Below are 13,176 nucleotides of genomic sequence, written 5' to 3' on the forward strand. Positions count from 1 at the left end.
GGTGGCTGTGGTCTGCTGGCACACGGTCTGCCTGGTGTGTATATACAAGGTGGCTGTGGTCCGGTGACACACTGCCTGCCTGGTGCGTATATACAAGGTGGGGGATCCAATCCCCAACACCTGAAGGAAGGAGGGGGAGAATGGAGAAAGAGGAAAGTGGGCCAGGAGGGAGGGGAATATTTGACCATAAAATAGACAAGGGAACAAAACTGAATAGAATCCAAAATAGGACTTGCTTACATAGGAACTTTGAAGGCAAACAAAGTTAGCTCTCTCAATACAGTGTGTTTAAAAAAATGCTGGGTGAGTAAAGACATGGATATAAAAATTAAATTCTGTGGCTGTGGGCATAGCTCAGGTGGTAAAGCACTCACAGAACAGGCTTGAGGATCTGAGTTCATCCCCAGTACCCAGGTACACAGTCAGGCATGGTGGTACAGGCTCTCAGACCCAACACTGAGGAGGCAGAGACAGACAGACCCAGAACCTAATCAGAGAGTTCCAGTGAGAGACTCCACCTCAAAACACAAAGTAGATATCACCAAAGGAGGAATGATGCCCAAGGTTGTCCTCTGGCCTTCTCGTGTGTGTGTGTGTGTGTGTGTGTGTGTGTGTGTGTGTGTGTGTGCACAAATAAAAGAGAAAATCCGGATTAGTAAATATGTGGATATAAAAAGGGAAATCATCTTGGGGCTATCTGGGTGACCTTTGTAATGATCACTAAGGGTAAACGATGGAGACACTCTGAAAGTGAAAAGAACATATTACCGTGGGTGTCTTAAATACTTCAGAAGACAGCAAGAACTGAGCCCGATGATGAGGTATTTGCAACACCTAATAAAGTGGCCATGAAAATTCACATCAAATGAAAACAGATGTCAATCTTCTTCCATCAGATTAATAATAGCCTATGTCTGCTAATAGCCTATGTCTCAAGAGTGGGGAAAGTCAGATCCTTGTGCAAGGCTCCTGGGGGTGAGAATGATTTTCCCTCAACTAATCTATCAACACCTAACAAAATCCCAATCAAACAGCCTTTGACTACTAACAAGTCCCCTCTAGAGCTCACTCTCAGAAGCAGGCACTGGCATCCAGGGCAAGCAGCATCAGACACATAGAACCGGCGTCACCAGAAAGTTCCCAGCGGCAGAGAAATGGAATACAACACAATAATCTGCAGTTTGGACTATTATTACACACCCACTCAAAGAATGGATTCAAATTTGTCACCAGTTATGGGCAAGGGACACATCCCATTTCAAAGGGAGTGACAAGAGTAAAATGTGGGTGGCAGACTCCCATTTTCTTCTTAAAAGGAAGCATTTCACATGTAAGCATTCTGATATACTTGTGACTGTGAAGTTTGTGGAGGGATATTAAACACCACTAGTGATGTCAGCTACCTGTCAACAGAGCACTGATGGAGAAGAGAATGCATGTTTGCACATTTCCTGGGTTTTAGTTATGGCAACAATTACATACTGCTTTAGGAATATTTTTAGAATTCTAGCAGCATCGCTCTTAAAGGGAACACAAAGACGGAGCTCCTTTGCCAGCAGCACTGTGCAGGTGATTTCCAATACACTTATTCAGTGTCCTGGCACAGGCAAAATTAGAAAGAAAAAGAATGAGTCGCCTTAGCTCAAAGGCAACTTGTCAAGACCCCACCCAGCTCGGTGCTCTTGTACAGTCAATCACTACAAAAATGTGCCGGAGGTTCATACATAGGGAGGTGACCCATCTCCTAACATGACAGACAGTATAGCCTAGGACAGGGAACTCTACAAGGTGCTCCTCAGAATCAAAGCATCACGTGGCTTTTGTTCATCACTGACCTCTGGCCACAGCTTCTTCACCTCACCAGCCTCCAGCTTTGCCAAGCTGCCCTCCTACAGTTTAGAGCTAGAATGTCCCCTAGAGGCCCATGTGGTAAAGACTTAGTTCCACATAGCATTTCTAGAAGGAGGTGGATCCTAAGGGGAGGTCTTGAGTGACCTACAAGGGAACATATACAGCACACATATCTTGCACACATATACAAATACATATACACATGCACATAGACACATACATATGCACAGGCATTCATACACACACATACAAACATACATATATACACATTCATACACATGAACACCCACATATATACACATCTTATACACATATACATATACACACAGAGAGACAGGCACACACACACACACACACAGAAAGAGAGAGAGAGAGAGAGAGAGAGAGAGAGAGAGAGAGAGAGAGAGAGAGAGAGAGAGAACTTTTTACGTTTTCTTAATGTCCCCAGTGTAATGTGTCTTCAAATTTCTTGACCCTTCACCTTTCAGGCATGGTCAGGGTTTTCCTAAGAAACAGAGGGTGTGACTGCCTTGCCAAGGCGATTTCTTTACCAGTAGGCTCTCTTCCACCCTCTGCCACATGGATATTCAAGTGTCATCTTCAGTTAGGCGCCTGGTGTTTCTAAAGTGAGAGCAGCTAAGTTCAAAGCCACATCCTGGCTCAGTGACCTTGGGGCAGTTACTGATTTCGTCTTTATTCTTCTCAGATCACTCACCACAAGTTGCCAGGAGCAACCCCTTCAGGAGCAGCCCCTGAAGAGAGGCTGGTGCGGCATTCCCCTGGCTAAGACAAGTGAGATGCCTGATGGAAACTTAAAGGGAGGGAATCAATTAGCCAAGGCCCTGAGCACCAGGAGGTACAGCCCACTAGGCTGCCAGTGAATGGGCTATAGTCCATATGAAAGGGACTGTCAGGCCCAGTACATAGTAAGTGCTCAATAAAGAAAGAATTGTTTTCCTTCATATTACTTTTTCCTAAGTACAAGAACTGTTGATATAACGATTCATCACCAGGTCTAAACCACAGATGATCAAGAAATTCGAGGCAGCCATTAAGTACCCAGTATCCTTTCAGAGGGTTCACATAGCAGAGTCCAGCACTAAGCCCAGTGTGAGTTTCCATAAAAGCCCACCATCTTGGTCACCTGTCTTAAAGACCTTTCAAGGTAGTCAGAGAAAATATATCCATTACCCTTGGAGACTGATCTCAAGAACCTCCAACACCGGAGGTTCAAATCCCTTCTATTTCGTACAATTTGCATATAACCCACATATGGTTTTTTGTGTGCCTTAAAATCATCTCTAGGCTACCTAGAATAACTAATGCAATATAAATACCTTGCAAATGGTTGCTATATTCTATCATTTGGGTATGAACTGACCAGGAAAATGTTGAGCATGTGTCTGTACAGATACAGGGCTTTCTGGACATTTTCAGTGTATGGTTGATTGAATCCTTGGCTACAGAAGCTGCTGATGCTGAGGGCAGGCTGTAGATGGAAGGCAAAAAGCCCATGTTACTCACAATCACATCAACAGGCGAACCTGTCCCAACTGGAACGAATCATTCTTTCTTCGGGGCAGAGACAACGTGTGAAAATTGCTATACACTGTATTGAAAGGATTTAAAGGCTGGAAACGTACCTCAGTCTAGCACTTGCCAAGTATGTATGAAGATGTTTCAACCCCAGCATAGAAAGAAAATAATTTTCAAAACACTTGTAGCTGATTCAAGCCTGAAGGTTAAAAAGAAGCCTGTGGGAATACAGAGGGAGAGACAGAGGGAAGGGGGTAAAATGTGTAAGCATTTTATGCTGGGTTCATGCTCTTCTCCAGAGCCCAAAGAACTGGAAGCTCACAGCCTAACACCAGGACAGGACTTAGAACTGTGGGAAACTACAACTAATCACCTATAGCTGTTGAAGACAACAGCATTTGACACACAAGCCACATTACTGCTTTTCATAACGTAACTCCTGAAATAAAATGTAGGTGGTGAGTATTTTGTATATGTTTTTCTACTGTCTCTAATTAATGTTTTACTTTTGAGGCTATATATAGAGAGAGAAAGGATATAATATATATCTCCATATATAATATATATCTCCGTGTGTGTGTGTGTGTGTGTGTGTGTGTGTGTGTGTGTGTGTGTGTGTGTTTGTATAAAAATCAGTTCTCTTAGAACACCCTAGGGAATCCAGCTAAGGCTCAGAGGAGGTGGGGGAGGTTCCAGAAAGAGCCAGGAATCCTAGCTAATTCACCAGTCTGCCACCTGTAGGCTGGTTCCAGCAGGCTGAAACTCAGTACCCACTAGACAGACATGAAAACAACGCATATTAAGTAATGCTAAAAACCGAGCAACAGATGTGTGGAGACTATATATAGGGGCGGGTTTGGACCACAGCTCCCTGGAGGCTGCCTCCCACCTCCTCTCATCGATCTGAACACTGGGAGCTGTGACCACACGTTCTGCCTTCCTATTCCGCTCTCTCAGATGAGTCTCCACCCCTGTCTGAAATAAGCTTTGAAAATTAATACCCCCATTAGGATGAACAGCCACACCTGTATCGATCCTTGTTTCCAGGGTAGTTTTGCTAAGATCTCATTTTAAACCAGACAAGGAACTTGCCAGAACAAAGGCCATTACAAACTAAATAAATAAAAGCCATGCAGGACTGAACTTTTTTTTTTTAATTACAAAAGTTAAGAACAAACGGCGAACATTAATTACCAAAGCTTGTTTGGGGTCTTTGTAAGTGGAATTTAAACGCAGAAGGTTCACTGGAAGCCTGTAATGTATTTGTGCACCATTGACCAAATGTAGTTACATTTGACAGAGTTCTCAAAACAAGTGCCCATCTTTATAAATACCCGTGCCGCATTTATCCCTATTCCCATATGTCCATGCTTTATTAATATAGAATATAAGCAACATTCATCAAAACGATACAAAATACCAAAATAAGAAAATCATCTCGAACCAATGGCTTCTTTAATAAATGTTTGCTGGAGAAAACATTTGAGGGTCAAGAACCTGAAAATCAATCTGGAGTTTAAATAGCACACTCCCGACTCCGGATCTCCAGCAGGTCCAGCCAGACCGTCCTGGGCTTAAGGGGAAACAAGATGTCCCCGCGCCCGGGAGGTGAGTGGCCAGAGCGGGGCCAGTCGGTCCCCTCCAGACTGACCCGCAGCCCTGCGCGCCCCCGGCGAGGACCGCAGCGAAGGGAGCCGCGCACAGCGGGTTCTGCACCGGGCTCGGGCGCCCCCGTGCCGCCTTGGCCACGGTCGCCCGCTGCCAGGGTCGGTCATCGGCGGCGAGTGGGGATCCGGGCAGTTGTCCCAGACAGACACCAGCCACCGACAGCTACCCACCAGGTGGCGAAGGGAGGGCGCCTGGCTGTTTTCCCCTCAGAAAAGTAACTCCGGGCGCAGCGCTTTGGAGCGGCAGCGCGACGCGCGGCGGTCCCCGGAGTTCCCCTGCCCGGACTTGGAAACTGCTCGCCGAGCCGCAGCTGCCAGACCCGGGCGTCCGCTCCCCCACTCGGCGCGGGCCGCGTCCCCGCCACTGCAGCTCCCGGTCCCAGCCCGCGCCGCCGCCGCAGACACTCACCGAGAAGCCGGCCCAGAAAGGGCAGGAGTGGCGCACGCGGGCGGAGGTGGTGAGAGCCAGCGCCGCGAAGCTCACGGCCACGATGAGGCATCCGAGCGCCATCTGCGTGGCCCCGAGAGCCAGCACGATGCGGGAACGACCCGGGCACTCGCGCAGGCGGGACAGGCTGCGGGGCAGCGCGTGCGGGCGCGGTGTGCGGGGGCCGCCGGCCGGAGGCATCTCGTCCCGCAAGCTCTCTCCGCGCTGCGCTCCTCTCACCGAGGCGCCGGGGCAAGTTGCGCCGGCTGCGGGGACCGCCTCCCCGCGGGCAGCAGAGGCTGCGGCGCGCGGCCGACGCGAGCGGCTCGGGCCGAGCGGAGAGCCGGGCGCCCGCAGCCCGCACCGGTGCCCGCGCCCATGCCACCGCCGCTGCGCAGGGCCCGGCGGCCGCGCTGCGCCCTCTCCCGCTCGCCCGCCCGTCCGCCCGCGCGCTCCCCTGGCCGAGCGCGGGCGCGAGCCGCCGTGCCGGGCGCGAGCCGCCGCGGGCTTCGGGAGCGAGCCTAGCCTCTGTGCGCGCGGGGGCCCGAGAGGGAACCGGAGCCGAAGCGGGGACAAGGCGGGGCGCAGGAGAGGTCGCAGGTGTGTCCTCCGCGTTGGTGCCTCCTCCCGGGCCGAGGCGGATACTGGGGAGAGGACGGACGGAGCCTGGACACAGGCAAGGACAGAGGGCTCCGAGGGGAGCCTTTGGCCAAGGCGTGGGAGCCGGGCTGTGGGACCTGAGGCTCTAAGAGGGCTAGGAGCCCTCAGATGTGGATTTCCTGCGCTGAGCCCCAGGCGTGGTGGCCTCCAGTTAATAAGCCTAGCCGCCTTGTGCAGTTTCAGAATAACCCTAGAAGCCACCGAGGACATTCCTGGGGCACGCATTTGCCTTCTATCCACCTCTCCGTTGCGGGGCGTTTTATAAAACAAGTCTCAAGTTTAGCCTTTAAAACAGTATGCAAGAGCAAATGTAAATGGACGTTGTATCAACCTATTAAACAGCCTATACTCCCTCTTGCCCACAGATTTAGTAATGATTGGCTTCCTTGGAATTGCAAGGAAACCTGGAAATTCGGTTGTCCCAATGCCTTTGTGGCCCTGTTGATGGGACAACTTTAAGCCTATTAGTGTTGAATAGGGGCTTCAGTGTTGAAAGTATGAAAGACTGGCAGAAAAGGAAAGTTGAAAAGATGAAATTCAAAGGTCATTCTTCCATGACCTCTTGGTAGGACTTATGGAGTCGTCCATCCCTGTCTGCCTCCTCCCCCTCAACCCCCACCCCGTTGGATTGGAAATACTGAACAGGGTCCTCCTGAAAATACCTCAATTGCTGGTGCTTGAAATTTCAGCGTTAGAGATATTGATTCCTTTGGGGCTTGACGAGCCCCTATTAAAATGCAAATTCCTCTTGAAGGGGCAATAGCTCAGCCTTTATCAGCCAACACCTTACCAGGGATGGGATTTATTTTCCAATTTAACTGGATGGCCAAGGGATGAAGAGAGAGAGAGAGAGAGAGGGTGGGAATCCCAGGATAAAGTGGATGACCTCCAAATATTGGCCTGTGGCCAACTGCTGTCGTCTCTTCCAGTTCTTTATAAAATGAAATAAGCCTCTGGCCAGGTGTTTAGAGCGCCCTAGTACAAATTCCAATTTCCTGGAGGTATTTTCTATCTAGAAGTTCTCAGGAAGCATTTTCGTCAGTGCTTGAAACAATATCAAAGCGTGATACTGGATTGCCCTCACCTCCCTCGCCCATTCAGGCATTCTTCTGAAAACTGGCTCAGACTAGGGGGTCTAAGCAGAAGCCATCCATTTAAGGCTCTTAGAGGTAAGTACCACAGCAAATAAAAACCAGACCGAAGCCTTGCCTCTAAGACATCAAAAGGGAGATAATCGGCATTACAAATGAGCAAATTACTTAGCTTATCCACATTGTATACTAGTCAAAATTATGTTTAAAAATCCACTGTTTGCCAGTGAGAAGGTCTGAGACAAGCAAAAGCAGGCAAGCCCCTGGGGGGACTTTTTGGTCTCCAGGGGACTTTGTCAGCACACTGATAATTGCTCCAAAGTCAGTTGCATCTGGGTTCAGTGGGATAGAAAATACTGCCACACCTGCTGCCCAGGCAACTGGAAAGGAGCTTTCTGACCACACTGTAATCCAGAAGCTATTGCTACCAGCTTGGTAAGAGGGGGTGATGGGGAAGGGTGGGAGAGGTTTGAGCTGCAGTGGAGACTTGCAGATGTGGGGATTATTTAGAACTCTGGGTGAGGGTCTAAACACAAGGAAGTGCTAAGGGTCGGTCTCCAGGAATGTCTTATTTATTAATTAAATTGTTTCCAAAGTAAACATGGAAGCTTTTCAATTTATGAGTGGTATTCAGTCAACCCTGAATCGGGAAGCATTTGGAAATGGGTTACTAACACTTACCTCCTCCAGGAACTTTGACATGGGGAGAGTCAAAGAGAGAAGGCCCTGGGAGTCAGACGTGCAGAGAGCTCTCCTCGGCTGCACCCACAATATGGAGAAATGAAAAGGGGTGAAGACAAATCGCAACCAACCGAGAGGTTGGTGGTGCCAAAATTCTTTTCCCAGTAAAGACTGTAGCAGAGGAGATTCATCATCAGGTCACTGAAACCGGAGAGTCGGGCATTTCCCTGGAAGTCAGACGAAGAAGTCAGCTTCAACTTGGCATTTCGGGATGAGCCATGCCATGCCATCCTGGTTTGCTCTGTTGTGACATCACATGGGAGCCCAGTCTATAGTTTTGTTGAACATGGTTTCACAGAATTTTAAGATTCTGTTGACTATGGTGGCTGTAGTTATCTTGGAATTTAGAGTTATAATTAAACTGATTTCACAGGCATGAAGCCATGAAGGAAGACGGAAAGGAGGCTTGAAAATAGAGGGGGGAGGAAAGGAGGGAGACAGTGGTGCTGTGTGGGTCTTCTCCTGCTCTGCCCCTGACAGTTCACCTTCCTCTTTGATCCTCAGAATCTGTCTCTATTAAAATACAAGCTAGTGCTATAGCAGAGCTTGGGAAGCCTCTGGGATCAACCTAAGATAACTTTGTTTTCTCCTTGGATCAGACAAAACTAAGTGACTAAAGCATTGCTATTGATCAAAGCGAAATACACATGATGAGAGGCAAGTTACTCACCTTTTTGCCATGAGAGATGGGGCAGTTGACCTAACCCTTTGCCACTCGGTGCCATGAATTCAAACCTACTCCCTTTGTTATATTCCTTTCTGTGGATGGCTAAGAAATAAATGTGTCCCTTTGTGTCCTCTCTAAGCAAGAAGAAACTTGTGCTCAGAGTCTTGGCCCTCAACAAATACTGGTCCAAGGGACACTCTCCACACATAGACCCAGATGACGCTATGTGACTTTGTCCCCTCCCCCAAGTTTTATCCCTGATTTGGTGAATAAAGATGACGACAGCCAATAGCTGGACAGAAGAGACATAGGCAGGGTTTAGAACTCCTGGGTTTGGGGGTCAGAGAACCATGGAGGTAGGGGGGAAGAGAAGAGATAAATCCTGAGGTAAATAAAGAAGAAGCCATGGGGTAAGAATATTAAAATAATAGCTATATGGGTTGGCTAATTGGAGTTAAGAGACGCCCAGAGGAAACATGGCAAATTATATAATGGGAACATTGGCTGGAAATTAGACATAGTAACATAGAGGATAGATATCTGCCCAGCTCTGTGCAGATTAAGGCTTATTGTAAATATAAAGATTGTGTGTGTGTTTTATCTGGGAACTGAATGGTCAAAGGCAGGGAAAAAAAGCCCAGATTGAGATTAAATATTTCAGCAACATATAGGCTCCCAACATGGAGCACCAATGTTGTTGCAATTATGGTTCTAATAAACCAGTATAAAAGACACACAATCTATATATTTTATTTATTAGCCAAATGCCTTGATTGGGCAGATCTTGGACTATTCTAACGCATTCCCCTGCTATAAAGCCACTTGTTTCTTGCTGTTTCTCCTGGCCATGTGGCTCTGGTCCATGGCGGTGGCTTCCTCCTTTCAATTCTCATTTCAAAACTCATTCTCTCCTCACACCCTCCATCTCCACCTGCAAACTCCTCTCCAACTTCCAGTCACACCTTACTCCCTCCACTTCCCAATCACAGGCTCTAACCTGTCGTTGACCAGTTAAATTGGGGAGAAGGTTCACATAGCATCACTTGAGTATGTGAGCACGAGCAACCACATCTTGAGGAGCCAGTTTTGGCTATAGGATACAAGCAGCATCAGACTGACCCACTACATCTAAGCTTACTACAATGTTGCACTAATCAAAACAATACGGTACTCTCAGAAGGTAAAGATATATACCATGGGATGGTGAAACAAGAGTTAAGAATCCAGAAATAAATCCACACATCTAAAACCAATTGATCTTTGATAAGTGTCAGTCAACTAACACCGTTTAACAGTAAAAAATAAACTTCAACTGATATTTCTGGAACAACTGTATTTACATGTACAAAATAAAAGGAAGGAGTTCAATTTTACATCATATACAAAAATTAAATCAAAGTGGATAAGAGTTCTCAATATAAGAGCAAAAACTATAAAACTCATTGTAAGACAATATTGGTATAAAACCTTATGACCATGGCCCTGACTTTGATTCTCATATGTATGATGTAGGTTGGATATTGAACATTTCACAAAGGCCCATGTAGTAAAGGCATAGGCCCCAGAGTGGCACTGTTGGAAGGTAGTAGAACTTTTCAATGTGAGGCCTTGGATATGTCATTAGGTCATCAAGGGTGTGCCATTTTAATAATTAATCTTAACTATCAACTTAATGAACTCTAGAATCACCTGGGAGACCAGTATTTGAGAATGCATGGAGACTATTATCTTGATTGATAACTGAGGTAGACCACTCTGTCTGTTGTGGGTAGCACCATTCCCTGGCTGAGATGTATAAAAAGGAGAACATAGACAGAGCACAAACAATCCTTGCTGTTTCTCAGCTGTGGGTGTAATGGGCCCAGCTACTTAATACTTCTCATGTTCTGGCTTCCTGGTCACAGTGGATAATAATGAGAATTGTGAACCAAAGTAAACCCTTTCCTCTTTAAATTGCTTTTGACTAGATTTTTTTTTTATCATAGCAGCAGGGAAAGAAACAGTACAGGAATCAGTATCAGAAGTGGGGTTATTACTCTGATAAATCTAACCATATTTTTCTTAGGCCCTTAGAACTACTTGGTGGCTAGAATGTGGAAGAATTTGGTACTTGGAACTAGAAAAGCCTATCATGCTAGAAGCAGAGTTTAATGACCCATTCTAGTCAGGGCCTAGAAGAGAAGAATGCCAAGAAAGGACCCATGAGATGGTGCTTTCAGGTGAAGGTCTTTGCTACCTGGCAGTGCACACCCGATGACCTAAGTCCTATTCCCAAAGCCCAGGTAAAGGCAGAAGGAGAGAACTGATTTCCCAAAGTTGTCTGCTGATCTCTACATGCATACCATGCACTTGTATGTGTCTGTGTGCTACTGACTTCGGATACTCTACACACAAACAGACACATAATAATTATGAAAGTTTTTACCCCTCAAAGGAAGCTGAGAGAAATGCGGACATTGGAGGACTGAATCACAAAGTTTCAGAGGCGAACAAGAATTCTATTGGGAACTAGGTTCCATGATACATTCTGTCAAAGAAACTGGCTACAATCTGCCTTGTCTTAAGACCTTGAATAATGTTGAGCTGAAAAATATGGAACTAATTTGTTTGGAAGACAAAAGTTCAAGACAGTAAAGCGTTCAGACCAGTTATAAGAAAGCTACTGTAATTATGAAAGAGACAATGACTGAAGAGAATCCTCCTGCACTGAACTAGGATACTTGGGGAGATACCCTTAAGGTAAGGGAAGACCCCACACATCTAAAACTCTACTTTGTGAAGATCCAAATTCATTTGAAAGAAGAAAGCCTGTGTTAAAGGGTTCTCTGCTCAAAGATGTGTCTAGGGACATATTTCCCATGGCTTAGCCGTCGTCTAAAGCACCTGTGGTCTCAGGGTACCAACTTGAGTCTCAAGCTGGCAACAGAACTTTGTACCATCATTCACATAGAACTGCTTTGGGAGGTGTGGAAGACTGGGGGGTTATGGAGTCCCATTCTACTGCTTCAGTGATCATCTGGGGACAGCATTGGGGTCCTTGCAAGAAGACCCTAAGAGACCTTCTGGGTGATGCTAGGCAGGTTAAGTCAAAGTTGTAATTGGAACCCCAGGATATTGCAGATGCCAAAGAACATCCACTGATGAAAACTGTAGTCGTAGAGTTGAAGTAGAGCCAGCCTAAGAGAGAGGTTATCTGTGGTGCATGTAAAAAGGTTGGGGAAGCAGGGCTAACTTACTCCTTTGGAGCCCAGCCAATTTCATCAAAAGCCAAACCTGGAGTTACAGGATTTGTTGTTTGCCTTGCTGGATTTTGATCTTCCTTTGGTCCAAGAATTCCTCTGTTATACTCCTGTTCTTCCATGCTGGATGAGAATGTATATCTGTGCTAATTGCACATCGGGAAGATGTTGTTTATTTTTTTTATTTTATAGCAGTTCGCAGTTAGGCTATCACCTTAAATCTCAGATGAGGTGTGAACTTTGGGGTTTAAACAGTTGGACTTGCTAAAGAGTGTGAGCACCTTTAAAGTTGGATTGTGATTTGCATTATGTGATAAGCATGGGATTCTGAGGACAGGGGGTATAAGGGTATGGTTTAAAAGGGCATCTTTGGGTGTCAAATTGTCGGGGTGTGGCACTGTGATGGTTAATATCAAGCCTCAGCTTGATGAGCTCTAGAATAACCTGAGGGTGCAGCCTCTGGGCATGCCTGTGGGTGATTGTCTTCATTGGGTTAACTGAGATGGGAAGACCTGCCCACTGTGGGTAACACCATCCCCCAGGCTGGGGTCCTAGACTGCACAAACAAGAGAAAGTGGTCTCAGTATAAGCACCTTTTGTTTTCTGTTTGCTAACTGTGGCTGTGATCTGACCAGATGCCTTAAACTCCAGCTGCTGTGATGCCCCATCATGGTGGACTACAACCTAAAGCTATGAGTTAAAATAGTCCCTCTGTACTTAAGTTCCCCTTGTCAGGGCACTTATTACATCAACAAAAAAAGAAACTAAGACAACACTCAAACCAGTTTGTGGAGGCTGGGACCTCCATTTTTCTCTTTTATTTTCTGGAGACGAGGTTTGCTTTACCATGGAATCCCTGCCTTTGTCATGCGGGTACCATCCAATAGATGTATCAGAGACTCAGACCAAAGAGTCCACTCTATTTTGCATCAGAATCTCCAAAACAGTAGGCCAAGGTACACTCATTTTTTATAAACTAATTGTATCAGGTTTTTCACTATAGTAACAGCTAACTGGTAAATCATGACAATAAAAACATGAGCAATGAAGAAAAAGTTAGGTAGATCATACTCAAGGAACTAAAACCTTTTTATGAATCAAAGAACATTATTAAGAAAATTAAGCCCAGAAAATAATATGTACTGGCAAGGATGTGAAGAAATAAGACCAGCTGTACATTGCTACAATGTAATAGAACCATTGTAGAAAATGACTCTAAGGATTCCCCAACAAGACTAAAAATAATTATCCTGTGACTTAGCAAGGAATTCCTAAACACCTCTGGGTACCTACCCAA

At 46.2% G+C, this 13,176-nt stretch overlaps 1 protein-coding gene across 1 annotated transcript in view; it reads right to left on the bottom strand.

Moving 5' to 3' along the window:
* Positions 1-5,748, bottom strand: part of Fam189a1 (family with sequence similarity 189 member A1) — a 392,181-nt gene extending 386,433 nt beyond the window's left edge. The window contains exon 1 of the mRNA XM_021203138.2: positions 5,464-5,748. Within this exon, the coding sequence (XP_021058797.1) occupies positions 5,464-5,682 (219 nt within the window). The 5' untranslated portion in view covers positions 5,683-5,748. The remainder of the gene's footprint in view (positions 1-5,463) is intronic.
* Between the last annotated feature and the right edge of the window lie 7,428 nt (positions 5,749-13,176).

Source organism: Mus pahari, chromosome 1 (genome assembly GCF_900095145.1).
Source record: "Mus pahari chromosome 1, PAHARI_EIJ_v1.1, whole genome shotgun sequence".
Lineage (NCBI taxonomy): Eukaryota > Metazoa > Chordata > Mammalia > Rodentia > Muridae > Mus > Mus pahari.